Source organism: Elaeis guineensis, chromosome 1, assembly GCF_000442705.2.
Source record: "Elaeis guineensis isolate ETL-2024a chromosome 1, EG11, whole genome shotgun sequence".
Lineage (NCBI taxonomy): Eukaryota > Viridiplantae > Streptophyta > Magnoliopsida > Arecales > Arecaceae > Elaeis > Elaeis guineensis.
In genome coordinates, this window is record NC_025993.2 from 17936847 (window position 1) to 17954188 (window position 17342).

At 39.5% G+C, this 17342-nt stretch overlaps 2 protein-coding genes across 2 annotated transcripts; both read right to left on the minus strand.

The window, feature by feature from the left end:
• Window positions 1–749: 749 nt before the first annotated feature.
• LOC105033561 (probable galactinol--sucrose galactosyltransferase 6) lies at window positions 750–4983 on the minus strand. Its single transcript, XM_010908420.4, has 8 exons — window positions 4713–4983; window positions 4567–4621; window positions 3748–4001; window positions 2458–3540; window positions 2133–2342; window positions 1870–2004; window positions 1415–1724; window positions 750–1306 (listed from the first exon to the last, which is right to left on the minus strand). Exons 1-8 carry the CDS (start codon window positions 4889–4891, stop codon window positions 926–928), a joined length of 2607 nt encoding a protein of 868 aa, XP_010906722.1. The 5' UTR covers window positions 4892–4983; the 3' UTR covers window positions 750–925.
• Window positions 4984–16085: 11102 nt separating this feature from the next.
• On the minus strand, window positions 16086–17203 carry LOC105033562 (ESCRT-related protein CHMP1B). The gene has a single exon (XM_010908421.4). It carries the CDS (start codon window positions 16965–16967, stop codon window positions 16356–16358), a length of 612 nt encoding a protein of 203 aa, XP_010906723.1. The 5' UTR covers window positions 16968–17203; the 3' UTR covers window positions 16086–16355.
• Between the last annotated feature and the right edge of the window lie 139 nt (window positions 17204–17342).

Consider the following 17342-nt stretch of genomic DNA (forward strand, 5'->3'; position numbering starts at 1 on the left):
ATTTTGAATTTAACATTTTTATCTAAGCCATTAGGTTGGAGGCAAATTTCTCATCATTGGTTGGTTTGTGTTATTTTGAATAGAGGAAAGGGCGGGGGAAAAAAAAACTGAACCATGTCTTTTCATTACCCTCACCTTCAAGGAGGAATGCAAAACACACCAGTTATCTGCCCCAACACTGATGAGACCATTGAAGAAACTCCTTAGTCAAAAAACCATGCCGACTGATATTAACCTGCCCATGGTGGCAGCTTAATCTCCATGGTCTTAGGTATCTTCCTGAGTGCAAATTTGTTGATCGTATCTTCTTCCTATCATCCATTAGAGCTCATTATATTTTCCACTGAAAAGAGGTACAAATCATCCATATATTCTCTAGACAATGTTTTTGGAACCCGGTCCCTCTAAATCACCCAAAAGCTCTCTCAAGAAGAGAGTTACAGACAACATCATCCTCCAAACGAGAATGTCTCTTTGATTAGCTGCTGATCCAACATGGAGTTGTTTCTTCTGATAGTTCCCTCTGATTATGTTGGACCAAATAGAAAGCCTTGATAGCTAGATTTGGATGCTCAAACCAGTCCACAGAACTCTGTAGGGCTAGAAACTAACTTCAGTTCATAAGAGAATACCATTGCCAAAAGGTAGTGGCATGTTCTTCAGTCCACAAGAAAAAGAATTTTTTCTTCACCATTTCATTTGGAGTTAAGACAATTCTTCATAAGTATTCTAATTTAAAAAGAAAAGAATAATTCAATGTAATGATTTATTGTCATCAGAAGAGCAAGAATTTGCATATCAATGCAATCTCTGAATCTCTCATTAGCAACAATCAATCAATCTTTCCTGAACAATTCAATGAATCTGATCAATCTGATGAAATGTAAATGCTTTCCCAAATGAAAGAATGTAATGTTGTATCAGACTACAGTTCAATCACTACTTTGTGAGCTCTCTTGTTGCCCTCTGGCATGTTTTCTAATTGAAGAGTAAGAAACCCAGATGAAGGATCATATGAGAACTCAGCATCAGCTGAGCCCAACATACACTTCCTCGGAGTAACCGAACAGTAAGCTCCTAATCTCCCACATCCCTTGACTTCCATACAAATCATGGCCACAGCATCGCCACTTCTGTTCTCCAACGAGTGCATCAAGGCCCCATTCATCTCCCCTGCAAAACTAGAATCCAGCTCCAAAATGTTGGCACCACCCAGAATGTGGTATGTGAGGCCATCAACTGCTCCTCCAGCATTGAACATGTCTACCAGGCCAAGTGGTGCAAATCTAAATCCAGGCGCTAAATCCTGCATTACAGTAAAGGAGTGAGAAGATAGAGTTTAGTCCTAAAAAGTACAATAGACTAACTCCATTTTTAAAATTACAACTATGAAGGGAGGGAAAATTGGACAAACCTTAATGGGGGAGATGGTGAAGATTTCATGTTCTAAAACCTTCAAGGAGACAGGCATTGCTGCATTGTGAGGAAGGACCAATAGTTGGCCATCTCTGTGGCGGTAGACATTGCAATCACCATTCCAATCATGGTCGGTTGCAGCCTCTGCAATTTGATGAACGTCGCTTCCTTTCACTGCACAAGATAGAGCATCTGATCCAGTATGGTGGAACACATTCTTCTTCTCCGTCGAACTCCACGCTGCACCTTGGCAGTTGTACACGCCAAGGACACCGGTGAATTTGTTCATGTTCCATATTTTGAGCAAGCTACACAAATCAAGCAAATAATTTCAATTCAGAGACACATTCGACCAAGATCACATAAGAAAATGACATCAATTTTATAAAGAAATCTAAGATAAAAAATTTGGTAATTGAAACTAAGTTTGTAGTAAGAGAAATCTGAATATACCTAACACCATCACGAGCTGGGTCTGAGAAGAGGCAGTCTCCTGTAGGACGACCAGGCAACCGAGCACGAAGAATGGAGCCATCAGGCAAGACCAATTTCCTCAACAATTCGAAGTTGTGCTTTCCAGGAGCATCACTGTAAGATCATAGGTATGAAAACATATTACATAAACAAGAGGATTCTAGCTCAAGTACAAAATTTCTTTATGTTAAAGATTCAACTCAAAGCTTAAGAAACAAAAAAAATCAAGTTCTGTTTCCCACCTGACATAGATCGGTCCACCACTGATTGCTCGAGCAGAGGCATGGTATTCAGCTGCAGGATGGAGAGAATGGAACATGTCCCAATCAGGGAGCATGAACTCACCAAGGAAGACACTGTTGTAAGCCACCGAGGCAATGTGGATGGTATGCGAAACAGGGTCCCTTGGGTAGAAATCATCCGATGCCCTCACCACCGCTGTTTGCTTCGAGCTGCATGTTCACCATCGGAGAGATTAAAAGCACATCCACAACCACTTCAATTACAATTCAAATAATCTGAATTCACAAAGAAACACAAAATTCAGAAATGGCAATGAATACTGACCAGTAGAGTGCATCGGTATTATGACTCATACAGGCAATGCAGCCATTATCAGGGAAATTCTTGGCAATCGATGCATCAAGTGCCCTGTGGTACTGTCGTGTGAGCTCCACCCTTCCACCAAGGCCAGCTCCAAGGGTCTCCAAGATGCACTGCACATCCACCTTCACACCATCCACCCCAGCTGCAGCCAAGTAGCTGTGCAGCTCATTGTAGAACTTGTACACTCTCTTCGGGTTCACAAGCCCCAGCCCCTGCAAGGTGATCACATCCGTCATCAACCATGGCTCATTCTCCGCCACTCCAGGTGGTATCTTCGGATACTGCATCTTTGATCCATACTCCTCCATCCCTTCCACCCCAGGCCGCACCCCTCCCCAGTACCCAGTGATGGCATGCCACACATAGACATACTTTAGTCCATAATTGTTCTTCGCTGTCTGAACGATTGTCTTGATCCCTGATGCTGGATCCTCCTTGCTCTGAAACTTGTTGTTCTCCTTAATTCCAGTCAGCCGGAACAAAGAATTAGGCTTCTCGGATTCCTCTTGAGGCTGGTCGGAGCCGACGGACTGCCAACCATCATCGATGATGACGAACTTCGGAGGTGCACCGCCGGCAGTGAGGCTGCGAAGGCCAGACTCGACACCCTCCTGAGTGACCTCCTGGTAGAATGCATCCCATGTGCACCACCCAAAGTAGTCCACAATGCCCGGGAGCTTCTTCTCCGACCGCTGGTGAAAGGTCTTGAGGTGGTGTTTGACAGCAGCAACAGCACCGGAGATGGCAGTGAAGGGGTCGGCGACAGCGGTGCCGATGAAAAGGGCGTGGGAGAAGGCGGCTGACCGGGTGTCAACATCACCGCTCTCCAGGCAAAGCTCAAGCTCGTCGCGGGGATTGCCTTGGAGGCAGGCACGGAAGGGCCCCTCGATGAGGGGAAGGAGGACAGTGTAGACGGTCTCCTCGCCATCCTTGGATTCAAGGAGGAGGAATTGGGTCTCATGGGGAATGTCCCTCCCTCGGTCTCCCATTTTTTGAGCCATCCACCATAGCTTGAATCTAAAGGTCGCCATGAATCGAACATCCCTGGAATTTGATCACAATTCAAGAATGTTAAACCAAAACGAAGAGGAAAACACTCGGAAAGAAAGGGAAAATTTCTTTCTTTTTTTCCTTTAACATAATTGAGTTCGATTGGTAACCTAGGTGAATCGATCGGAATCGGAGAAAATGAACCAACTTGAAGAGAAAACAATGAAAAAGGTAAGAAAAATCACCCCTTTTTTTGGTTACCTTAGGGTTCCAAGAGGAAGGACATGCCGGCAGCTGGTCTCGGCGAACTGGGCGCCGAGGAAGATGCCGTCGACAGGGCCGGAGCTGGCGGCGGAGCTGATGACGGCATCGGGAACGTCGGAGAGGATCGTGTGGCCCCTGACAACCAGCTTTCCATCGGAGATCCGAACCGACGGAGTGATCGTCATCTCTCCTTCCTCCCCTTCTTCTTTCTTTCTAGTCTTCTCTACGAGAAAAGATCCCAACCCGGATCCCTATAGCGTATGCAAAGATTAAAACCGTAAGAAAAACATAAGCAAGATCCGAGTTTTAGTGGAAAAACATGATCGAAAACCACCCTTCAAAAGAAAGAAAATAAGAAAAAGAACCGATTTTTAAGAGAAATAACAAGGAAACGAATCAAAAAGGGGGAAAACAAAATGGTAGTTGAAGAATCGGAACTGGAGGGTTTCTAATATCTTCCTTGCTTAACAAGGTGTACGAGCTTCATACACAAAAATGTTGTAAGAAAAATCAAATCAATAAAGAAGAAAACGAGATTAAGTTACCCAAAAAAAAAAAAAAAATTTACGGAAGAACTGAGAAACGATCGAAGCTTTAATCAGGAAAACGTAAGGAAAAAACCAAGTTCGAAGGGAAAACATGAGAAAGATCCAGTCTTTGACGTTGAAAACTTAGCAAAAAAAATCCAATCTGGAAGATAAAAACGCAATAACGAAAAAACCGGAAGGGAAAAAAAAATAAAAACAGAAGAACAAACATTCTTGAAAGAATAGGAGTAACAAAAAGAAACAAGAGATGGAAATTACTCATATCTACCTTGCCGCTTGAGAGAGAGGAAGAGCTGCAGCGAATCGGAGACGATGACCCGAACCTAAACCAGAAGAAGAACAACAAATTAAAACAAACAAAGAGAAAGAAGAACGATTAGTGAAGAGAGATCAAATGAACGAAAGAATGAATACCGGAAAAGAGGACTCTTTGTGTTTGCGGGATCGAGAGCAAAAGAACGAGGAGAAGACGAGAAAGCAAGGAAGGATGATGGCGGGAAGAATGGGCGAAGGGGAGGCGTATTTATGGGAAGAGGAGAAGAAGGGGAGAGAAGGCGATAGCTGAACCCACGGGTTGTACATGTGCTCCCCATGGTGCGGTACAAATGGCGCCTCGAGCCCCCTTCCTCTCCTCCCTCTCGACCGATCCAAGAACCGGTGGGCGAAGCGAAGGCCAATGATTGGCTCCGATGGCCGTCAGCCACAAGAAACGGAGTGAGGAACAGGGGATGAGGATTGGAGATCCGACAGCGTGGGAACTACACGTCGGATCCACGTCGTGGTCACTGGGGCCCATCGAGCGGCGGAGACGCGGAACCGTGCGGCATCTTTCCATAGTGGGGGAGGGACCGTGGGACATCGAGTTGGATCCACGTCAGTCAAAAATAGTCATCGTCAACTTGGATACTGGTCTTTCTCGAGGACCCGGTACATTGGATGGGGGAAAGATCCTTGCGGTGCAAGACGGATGCATGTTAGGTCGACACGTCATCCATCTCGGAATGGAGGACCACCAATGTCGCATTCTCTGTTCTCGGCATACGATTAGCGAGTGCCGTGCCAACACAGGCATTAGTCATCCTCTTCGTGCGAAGGATGCTGACCCATGGATACAAATCCATCAGATAAAGTATACTTTTGGTCCACCAAAATTAATTTTAATTTTTAATAAATTTTTTAATTTAAAAAAAATAATCTATAATTTTTTATCACTATTTTAATATTACCTTCTTTCCAATTTCGACCTTTATTTCTTATCAAAAATTTGGGTGATCTTTATTTCTTGCTTGCACCGTTATCAAGATAATAATACGGTATATAAATGATGATATGCTATATAACGTATGTGATAACAAAAATTTTTATATAAAAATATTTAATTATTAAATATTATATTGATATATGATAAATTATATTTTTGATCTTTTAAATTTTATAAATATTTTTACATATTTTTTATAGTTTAAAAGCCTCTGATTTGCCACACCTATTTGGAAGTAAGCAAACGATGCTTAGGACAAAAGAAAAATGCCCAGGATATTGGGTTAAATTAAGCTACAGATTGCAGTCTTAGTTGGTAAGCAATGTAAGTAGATCACGTAAAGAAAACGACCAACTTGCTTGGTGGATCCAGGTGGGCATGCACGCGTGGAGAAGGTCAATTCCCACTTGCCAGGAGGCATGCGCAAAGCATGAAGGCCACGAGGTATTTGCTTGATGGAGATGGTTTTGTAATAAAGACACATACCAGCTTGCTCTGACTTTGGGTGCCTTCCCCTGCCGTTCTTATTTTCAAAGGATCTGCCTTCCTTCTTACAAGAAAGATACTTCTAGAGAAGTGCAATGGTACCACTGACAGATGGTGATATATATGGCCAGCGATATAGGAACTATTTTCTCGGCTATATTAAGGGATATTTTTTGTAATTTTTTATATTTTATTGAATGATTTATATAGATATATTTTTCCAAGATTGGTATAAATAAAATCTGATTTTAGCAAAAAAAAAAAAAAGATTCACCTTCCTTGGCATCCGTCCACCCTTATGTCATCCATTGTTCAATGAAGGAGAATAAATGATAAAGTTCAAAGTCCTCTAAAAATTGCGCATTGGATGATCCAAGAAAAGATAAATTGTTCTTTCATGCGGTCCTTCTACGTGCTCCCATGTTCTATATGCCCCTCATTATATTCCTTATTGATTCTTTCAATCTTGAGACGAACAAACTTGTCTCCTTTGTTAAAGTTTTCTATATTACCAAGCCAAGCAGAATGATATATTCTTGATTTGGAATTTTAAGATGACTTTCAGTATACACTCCGTGCTTGTGAAATGTTAGGGCATCCTCCTAGAATATGCTATCGTATTTATTGTAGCCTTGCACTCTTGGCAATAATACAGCTCTAATGGCATTAGATAAAACTAAAATAGCATCATCATCCGCTATCATCCATAAATCATACTCACTTTGATAGGAAAAGCATTGAAGAGATGATGCATCTTCTAAACTATAGATCAATCGAGGCACATTTAGCTCATGACCGAAATCAGAATTAGAATGAATTTAAAATAGAAATCAAAATAGTCATATCTCCCAATACGTTTGATTCATAACCAAAATCAAAATAGCATTTGAACACTAGAAGAGAATAGGGAACGTATTTAAGGGGATTGCAGCATTCCCATCCTTTTTTTGAATTAGAATGAAAATAGAATTCTTCTTAATCAAATAGTTAGAAGGAAAGTCACTCATTCGCATTCACATTTCAAAGTCCAATTCCTTTGTTGCTCCATGAATTGATTTTGATAATTACAAAATAATTAAGAGGATTACTAATGATTTTGGCTTGAAAAAAGATTTATTGTATTTCAGGGGCACAATCGTAATTTTATCAAGTTCGGATTCGAAAGCCTCAAGAGCAAGAACAGAAGATTTGTGATCTATTGGAGGTAATTTTACATTTTTTTGGATGTATATTTTGAGAAAAAATCAAATTTAAAGAAAAAGATCGATTTCTGTCAAAAGGGGCTGAATGGCAAGTTATTTTTGACTGGCACACCCAAAGGGGACGACCCTAAGGTCGACCCCTCGACTTTCTGTGCCAGGGGTCGACCTCAGGATCGATCTCTGTGCCCAGGGTCGACATCTGTTGTCTGTGCAAGCCAAAAATATAGAACAATCATTTTCTATTCTGCGCCCCAGGGGTCGACCCTAGGGTCGACCCCTGTGACGGAAAATCTTCGTAATGGCTAGTTTTCAGCCCATTTTGACCATATTTAATGCTCATTTAAAGCTCTCCAATGGCTCTAAACCTGTCGAGATTTTTCTCTAGCATCTATTGAAGATATAAAGGCACTTAAAGAAGAAAAAAATATAAGAGATTCAAGCATTCATTTTAGCCCTAAGCAAAAAATCCTCTTCAAGCAAAAAAAATTTTTATTTCAAGTTCACCAATCCCTCAAGAGCTCATTCAAGTCTTCAACAACCTTAAGAAAAATCAGAAAAGCTTCTTTCTTGTTGTGTAAAGTGTACTTAAAGTTTTATTTGCTCATTAAAGGAGCTAAACTTGTATTTCTTTGTCATTAACTCTTATACTCTGTTTCTGTCTTGATCTTTAGTTTTGGAAGGATTCCAAAACTTGAATAGGTTGATCCGAACCTTGAATCAGACTGTATTGGATTAATTTATACTCGAAAAATAAGTGTTCTAGCTTGAGATAGCTAGAGTCAGAGGTACCGATGTTGTATTCTTATTGAATACGTTTTAGTGGATTTAAATTCCCATGTAGGAGCTTGGGGAGTGAATGTAGGTGCAAGATTGGCACCGAACCACTATAAACCTTGATTGTTTGTAGTGTGCTTATTTGCTCTCTATCTAAATTTCTTTATTTTCTTACATTCTTGCATCTCATTTCTACACTTTGCTTAAATCACTTACTACATATAACTTACTTATTATTACTTAATCCTTGTGGTTTTAAATTAATTTTAAAATTTCAAAAATCCAATTCATCCCCCCCCCTCTTGGGTTGCATAGCTGGGCAACATCCTCCAACCAAACATACCTCTATTATTTAATCTTTTTTTTAAATTTTAATGAAACAGTAGCAAAAGTCATGAAATAGTATATGCTTAATTGGCAATAATTAAATGTGATAGCATAAAGTTCATTCCCAGCTATATAGTTAGTATTATCTCATAAGACTTCCAGATAAGGTTTCTAATTTTCGCTCATAAGAATTGCCCTGTAGCCTGATATTGAGATGGCAGAAAATTAGACTAAACATTGATTTAGTCTAATTTTGTGCTATCATAGATCTCTTTGTTAACCGATCTTCTAAACTGTAACAGTAACCTGAAATCACACTCCAATGCAATATGCAATATTTATATATCAACACAACAAATGTAGTACCTTATGCTAATTACTCATTGTTCATGCTAAAAAAGCCTAGATGGTTTTCTAATGGGACATGGTTCGCAAATCGCATTCAAACAGCTGAATATCAGCTACCATGCAAAAACTATGGTTTCGATATGAAACATAGGAAATTAACCATGATGTAAAATTTAGAAGATGATTCAAATAGTGCACCAACATGCATGTTCTCTAGAGTTTGTCCAAATGAATGGAAAGATCTAACAAAGCATATGCCCATATCCACTAATATGCACAGATTAATGAGAACAATCTCTGAGTAATGCCAAGCAAAGGAGCTGCCCTGAAGTTTGAACGTTGAAGGCAGAGTTTTGAAAAGCTTGTTTACCTCATACCAGAGTGGCGAATTAGAGAGAGATGTCAAGGCCAAGGGCACCTCAATTGAGGTGTGCATCAACAGATTCAAAGCCACCCGACATAATACCCTCCAGCCTCCAAGAACCTGCCCATATTACCCGTGCCTACAAATTATCATCTCTCTAATTACCTCTCAAAAAAAATGTGTAGATCGATCCTAACATGCACAGCCTTTTGAGAAATACGGCAGCTTTACTGGCAGTAGAAGCTTTTCCAAACAAGCATGATGGCTGTGCAGCTGCTTGAGCGGAGATGAATTGTCGACAGCAGTCTCACCCGCAGGTTCACATTGTGTAGCCAATGATGACTGATGAAACATGAAGAGTTTTATGAGGGCAAGTGATCCGGTCTCGTATTGGTTATGCATTATGAAGATCTTAGTTGCCTATATAAAGTTAAAAAATCTAAATAATACCTGTCAACTAATCATTTTAGGTGATGTACTAGATTGTTATAAGCAATACTCAGAGTGAATCAAGTTCATAACCCATATAAATAAGAGAATATTGCACCACGGACATTTTTAAGATGACGTAGATTAATTATGATATTATTAATTGGATTTGAATAGATTTGGACTTTAAACCTAACAACAATACTATAACTTAAATACTACAACAATACTACAACTTAAATAGAGAGGATATTATCTATCCATATCTACTTTTTATATATAAATCTATTCATATATAAATACAAATTTAAGTATCTAACTAATATTCATATCCAAATCTATATCTATCAAGCAAAAATGGATATAAATATAGATATTCAATTATCTAATTCACATCTAAATATCTTTTTCTATTCGTCATTTTATTTAATTTTATATCATGAATTTTTTAGATGAAATAGATAAGCATATTAATATATTTTAATTTACCCTTTATTCAATGATATCTTTGATTTTATACTTACAAATATCTAACTTACATCTGTATTTATATCGTTACTTTTAATATTATAAACGTGCACACACAATAAATACAAATTTTTTAAACCAATTAATATCAAGGTTGTAAATGGGCTGATTGGATTAGGGCATGCTTGACCCTGACATAACCCGATTTCATGTTTAGGTCTTGATATTAGATCCGAACCCATTCCAGTAGATGATCGGGGCGGGTAGGGTTGGGTCCGTGGAAAATATTTCAAACATGATGGGCCATTCCGATTGGGTCAAGGTCATGTACAACCCAAATCAAACCCAAAATATTCAAGTGTTGGTTAAATCTGATCTAATCTAGTCTACATTTGTTTAGTAACAAAATTTCATGAAAATTTTGCTATTACTCTGGAATTAAATTGAATTTTAAGTGCTAGAAAATTATTTGCAAACATGATCAAAACTTCATAAATTAATATTCATCAAAAATCACAATCTGCTTCAAAAAATTAACAATTTCAACGGTTAGCTTTTTTTAATGTAGTAGAATAGTTTGAGCCAAGGTTCGTTAAATCGAACAGCTTGAGGCGTGCCTAACCGTACCAATGGCTAATTACTGTGATTCAGACGTCTGATCTAAAACACAAGCGAAAACAACGTGAAGCAGAATAAAAGAGAGGAAGAGAAAGAGTAGAGGGTAGGTAAGGAGACAAGAAGGCCGAAGGTGGCTGGCAATAACTCGACGAGACTGCCGAAAGACTGTCGAGACCTTCAGAGCTTTACGGTCCCCTGGAAATACGAGAAGAGAGAAATAGTGAGAAAAGAAGAAGAAAGGGAAGAGGAATGAGAGAAAGCGGCAAGGAAGCCGCCGGAGGGCCGTCGGGTGGCCGTAGTAACCATCGGACGGTCCAAAAACTCTCCACAATCATCACAGATTTGAAATAGAGGCGACGCCCCTGTTTCATCATCTTTTTTTAAAAAAGATGATAAATAATAAAACCAACAATCAGTTTGAACCATCCAGCTTCACTATTTATCATCTTTTTAAAAAAGACGATAAAATAAGAGCGTCACTCCTATTTCGAACCTATAGTGATCGCAAAAAATTTTTGAACCGCTCAATGGCTAGAGTGGCCTTCCTACTGCCTTCCCTTCCTTTCTCTTCCCTTCCTCCCCCTCCCCCTCTCTTTTCCTCTCCCGTACATCTCTCATTTTCATATCAGTTCAAATCTGATACAGAGATGTACAAACTCTTACCGCCCACCGACCAGCATGACATTTGGTTTTAAATCGATGATTCTTGATTTGAGTGCTTTTTTTTTTTTAATAGAGTTAAAGAAGAAATGACTTGAAATGTTCTCTTTGGGTCAATTTTGGTTGGATCAAATTGGATAACCAATGTAAAACCCTAAAATGAACCATATAGTGTTTCCACTGGGTTAGGCCAGCTAGGGTCAAGGTTTACGATATCTAGATCTAATCTAAAAAATAGAATGAGTTTAACATTTGAACCCAGCCTCATTCCACGAGTCTCAAGAAAGGATTGGATCGGATTTAAACAGATCACATAAGGTCACAGGACAATTCAACCCATTTCTTACCTTAATTAATATCCCATTTCTTACCTTAATTAATATCCATATCCAGGTAGTTATTAATTTATAAATGGATATAGATATAAGTATATGCTGATATCCAACCCATATAATGATCTCTTTTCATTCCAATCTGTATGGCCATGTGTTTAGTTTCCCTTAAGTAGATCTTTTAAGTAGATCTTTTAAGTAGATCTTGAATACATACAGAGAACCAAAAGATTCAAATAATATGTACCAGCTAACCAGTTTGGATAAGATGAACCATTGCAAAATTGCAATATTGGGGTTCGAAGACACGTGAAAAATTATGAAAATGAGAGCCTGTCCCGATCCTTGCATGCAGAGTACTGAAATCATGCAGACTAATGTAATGTCTGATTCAGTATGGTGTTGAATTTGGTTTCATGACATAAAAGGAAGGCATTCAAGAACTTTTGGCCTAGAAACAGAGCTTATAATGCAACTTTACTGGGGTGGAGTGGTTCTATAAGTTAATTGGTAATCATTCAGATCATTTGAATCACAAACAAGATCTTCTGGTGAATCTGAGATATATGCCTATGTTTCTTACTAACACAAAACCTAACAAAGATTCAATTCACCATAGTACATATAATTCTATTAATCAATTAGTTGTCATTAAATAAACCATATATGACAACCAAACATACCCTTAATTCCTCGCCAGCAAATCATCCATTTCATTGTGGTCATTTTATAACACAGGCCTGTGAAAGTAGAACCAGACCTACGTGCTTGAAATAAAATAAACAGCAAAGCAACGTAACAAATCGCATTTAAGTAGATTTCAGAATTTCTAAAGACACTCAAATGCCTAACATGGACGTTCAAAAAGAGAATCGAAGATAATGCTCATGCAAAGTTAAAGGCCAAACCTCTCACTTACAATTTAAAGAAGATAGCTACTACTGCTACTACAATAGTCATCTTCCATCCAAAAAGAGAGGAGACCATTTATGATATTTAGGGTCTTGGTCCTTCTGAGGCCTGCCTGCAATACACCAGGACTTTGAGAACTTGGAAAATGCAACAAGCCTAAAGCGGTGCACCCAAAATCTGTCAAAAAGATGCTTCCCAAGCCCAAAGACCATGGCAGGCGGTCCCAAAGTGGAACCCCAGCTTCACTTTGCACGGAGGACCAAAAGTGCACTCATTAGTTGACAGAACCTAAAAACATATATGAGACTAAATATAACGGTTAAGAGGTGGAAGCATATAAATTCAAGTAGATGCAGCTGAACCAGTTATTTGAATCACTGGCCAAAAAGAAATTTCTTGGCGAATTAAAGAATACTTGGGGATCTTAAACAGCTCAGCGGACAAAATCACATACAGGAGAAGATTTCATGATGATGCAGTGAAATAGACAGGAAAAAGTTGGAAGAGCTTCAGGAGGTGGTAGAAAAGTATTATAGGAATGAGGTAGCTTAACATGCTTGTAGATCCAGGAGAACAAGAAAGCAAGAGCAACGAATAGAAGGATTGACAAGTTAACACTGTCGGTGTAAAACTCCAAGTGGCCATTTCATTATATATGACACAAAAGGATGTTAGGGGAGTCCTCAAAAGAACAGGGATGCCAAATTCCATGGTGGAGCATTATGTTATCACATAAATACATGCCAAATAAATGAGCCACAGGGTCAAAGTATTTAGTGACAAATGCACCTGCTAATATCTACGTAAACGGATATATGAGAACAGATTGCAATAGGCTCAAACTGAAATCTTGTCCTTCAATTCTAATCATCTTTATGCGACCACTACTTTATAAAACAATTTTTTTAATCCCCCTTTGTTTCTCCCTTACATTCCAAACTGCCAAACAGATGTACCGCAACTGAGTAAATGATGCAGCTAAGAATTTAAACCCAAATCGTCATTTCATTTGTAAGAATCCAAAAACTTCCAGTGAATCAGATGAAAAGACAGTGATTCATCACTTAATTGTAGCATATGGGCAGATTACATGTCAAGACTTAAAAACTTAATCTCTTGACAAAAATCTTCAGTTTTTCTTCTCACATTCTTAAAATCACATATGCCATGCTTTGCAAGTCCTGCATGGGTTCAGGAAAGCAAAACCTTCAAATAATTACAGTTTCATATCCATGGAAGTTCATCCCGTCACTAATCAAGCAAGTTTAGCAACCACTACCTTGGAATTAATGGTAACAACAAGGCTAAGCAAAGAGTGGCAATGATCATTCAAATTGCAAAACAATGAGTATCATACCATAATTGCAGCATAAACACCATAGCATTACTCCATTGATTTAGCAAAGAAAAGTCATTAGCCTCTTTTCAATTTAAACAATAGTTGATACTATTGAGCCTAGCAATAAAATGTTGACATCTCATGCTTCTCTACTTTCATGAATAACACTTATATAACCCTCTCATTCACATGATACCTTGCTGCCTCACCCCTTCCCCTGCATATTTTCCTATACCCTTTCTGCATATTTCTTTTTGTCAAATTTGTCTAATTGTTACAACAGTCAGCAATATCTTTCCCAGCCTGTAAACATGACATGTATCATACAAGAACAGACATGAACCTTTGAATCTCCGCTTCTGTTTCCTCATAACCAGCCTTTTTGCACCCATTCCTCTAATATCATTTCCTCTTGATGCATCATCCATTGCGATCTTCAACCATTATACCTTGCATCAACTATTTTTGGGAATAGGCGCAACTGCTGCCTTCAATTTCAACAGGTGGCTTTCATATTGTTAAGCAGATGTTCATCAGGGAAAATTTGTCCTTCTTTCCAGTAATGGCACAACAACCTCTATGTTTACGAAATTAACCTTACACTACAACATTGGAAAAAGGGTAATAAAAAGTGATAACCATAAAAGTTGTAAAATCTACAGACTTCTCCACTTAAAAAAAAAAAAGAAATATTCATGATTCCCCAAATATTACCCTTTAAATTAGTCTCTTCCTTTCATTTGCCAAGTTACAAATTTTCATTCAACTTTTCAAACATATAACAACCAAACTTGATGCAACTTATGACCAAAATCAATTGCAAAGCAGGTATTTGCAAGCCTAAATCAGGCATTTTTATTTCAAAACATGCCTCGTAACCCCAAATCAAAGAAACTTTGATATTTAAATGCTGCTTGTATCTGCTTCAAATCTGAATAATACCACCGCTCTTCCTGAGAATTTGGATGGAGAAATCCCATGTAACCTTTAGTTCTTCAACAATCAATTCAACTATGCAAAGGTGGATAGAAGTTGCATAATGGCAATGAGGAATAGGAGAATTCATGATAAGGGTACAGTAACATAAGATCAAGGTAAGACATGTAGGTAAGGACAGAAAGGATAAAGGCAACATGAGGTCAGGTGATCAAGAGAAATGAGGCAAAATATGGAAAGAGTGTATCTTATTGAAGACTTAGAAAGAAAAAATGCTCAATAGTAGGTAAAAAAGATCAATCTAGGCTGATGTAGTTAAGGGAAGCACCACATATGCCTAAGGACGGCTCAAAGTTTTTTTCTTATTTTTTTCTAGAGTTGAGATTATCCATTCAAAAAATTTCTCTTTGATGTCTGCCAAATGTTGGTTATATTGCCATATCCTAGAACATTGCACAAGAGAGAATGTGCAGAGGTCGGAACCTCATGTATTTCAAGGACCAAATGATAAACGCACAGACCAAATTTCGGTTAAGTTGGAATTGCTCAAGAGGAATTTATAAAAAGGTAAAAATATGGCAGAAGTGCAAGACTAGGTTTTACTCCAAGAGATGGGGGAAAATGTAATAAATGATTGAATTTTATTTTTTTGAAATTATGCAAGATTTTCCTACTCCTTAGAGGTAGTCTCAATCCAGCAAACAACAGCTACAAACTAAAGATTAACACATTATTGTTCTGATACAATCAAAGCTATAACATTGATATCCTCTTTCATGGAACCTTCATTTGTAACGTCATTGTTCTAATACACTCAGAGATCCCTTGAAGCAACCTAATGAGGTCAGGCAAGAACGTTTAAAGGAGACGTGAAATTCTTAACAGAATCCGAAAATGCAGACCGAAATCCTATGACCATGATAACCGATCAAGGCATTTGCAAAATTACATATCAAAGTGATTCCTTTCCAAAAAAAATCTCCTTTTGCCAAGAAAGTAAATGTAAGAACAAAAATTAACTGGTTACTCTAGTTGTAAAGGCAATATTCCAAAGCAAAGACCATAACATCTCATTGGGACAAATTAACGAAAAATAAAAATTGGCTTCTCCTTTGCAACCACATTACACGCAAGTTGAAATCGATGCTTTCTCCGGTGGTCTAGACCAGTGCAAGAGATAAATAAACAGGACCAAACCCATAAAGTTATTAACCAAAAAAAAAACGCTCATGTATCATAATTTCCTGCCACAAACATGAGCTTGATGTTCTCAAATGTTGAAATTGGAAATAACTATGCACATACCAAAGTATAGCAGGAAAGAATGGTAGTGGGGAGAAAATATAAATACTAACACGACACAGATCGGTATCAAGTCCATATGATAAGATTTACACAGGCATTTGGTCCATCGTTCCACATCCATGCCTAAAAATCAAAGCTTTAACAATGAAGAGAATCCAAAGCATCCATACCAAGAAGTATTCAACACAAGCACGCATATAATTATATGACATGTCAAAAGATTCTCTTTTTCTCCTTTTCACAAAGAAGAAGAAGAAGAAGAGAGATCTTACCCTACTAAAATTGATCCAATGAAGCTAGCCTCTGGCCTTGAGCTCGGCGAGGCGGCGGGAGAGGTCGTCCTCGTCGACCTTCTCCTTCTCCTTGGTGGGGATGGCGTGGGCGGCAGCCTGGGGGAGGCCGACGGAGACCTCAAGGCCATAGTCGTCGGCGACCTGCTGCATGAGGCTGTTCACCTCGCCCTCGGGGGTGGAGAGGGAGGTGGATCCGGCCATCGAGCCCTCCATGAACTCGGCTTGGACCTCCATGTTAACGAACTGGCGCTCGAACTGGTCCATGGTCTCGGACATCTTCTGGAGGTTGCCGGTGGCGAGGGAAGAGTCGAGGGCCTTGACGATGGAGGCCATGGACTTGCCGATGGTCTGCATCTTGGCCTGCGTATCGAGGCGGGCGACGACGGCGTCGAGGCGCGAGGCGAGGCGGAGGTAGTTCATCTGCTCGTTGCGCTTGCGGATGGAGTTCTCGGCGTAGATGCGGGCGCCATCCATGTTGCCCTTCTCGATCGCCTTCTTCACCTTCAGCTTCTCCGCCTTCTCCTCCTTCTCGCACTTGCGCGCCTGCCGTTGGAGGCTCTTCGACGTGAACTTGAGCTCCATGATCTGATTCATCAGCTTCTCCGTGTTCCCCATCGATCACTCGATCCGATCCGACTCCTAGGATTAGGGTTTCAGCAAGAGAGCACGAGATCGATGGACCGAAGGATGGCGAGATTGATCCCTAGGGTTAGCGTTCCAGCGAGCGATCGAACGAGGGTGATGGAGATCGAGGACCAAGGTTAGGGTTAAAGCTCCAAGAAAGCCAAGAAGAATCGAATTTAGAGAGCAGGTGAGAAACAAAAAAGGAAGGGGGAAGAAACACGGAATAGACCATATTCCCAACGCGTATCGCACGTTATCTTGCTCTCGGGGGACCGAGTCCGAGTCCGAGTCCGCGTCCGCGTCCGACTTAAATTAAGAAAGCCAGCTAGGCTCCAGAAACCGGGTGAAAGAGGTACGAATATTTTG

What these genes read in the sequence shown, in the direction of transcription:
- LOC105033562 (XM_010908421.4), bottom strand. Translation starts at nt 16,967, where the DNA reads ATGGGGAACACGGAGAAGCTGATGAATCAGATCATGGAGCTCAAGTTC.
- LOC105033561 (XM_010908420.4), bottom strand. Translation starts at nt 4,891, where the DNA reads ATGGGGAGCACATGTACAACCCGTGGGTTCAGCTATCGCCTTCTCTCC. An exon ending in CTTCCTCTTGGAACCCTAAG is followed by an intron (nt 3,541 to 3,747) that starts GTAACCAAAAAA and finishes ATCAAATTCCAG; the next exon opens with GGATGTTCGATTCATGGCGA. An exon ending in GGTGGACCGATCTATGTCAG is followed by an intron (nt 2,005 to 2,132) that starts GTGGGAAACAGA and finishes ATGATCTTACAG; the next exon opens with TGATGCTCCTGGAAAGCACA.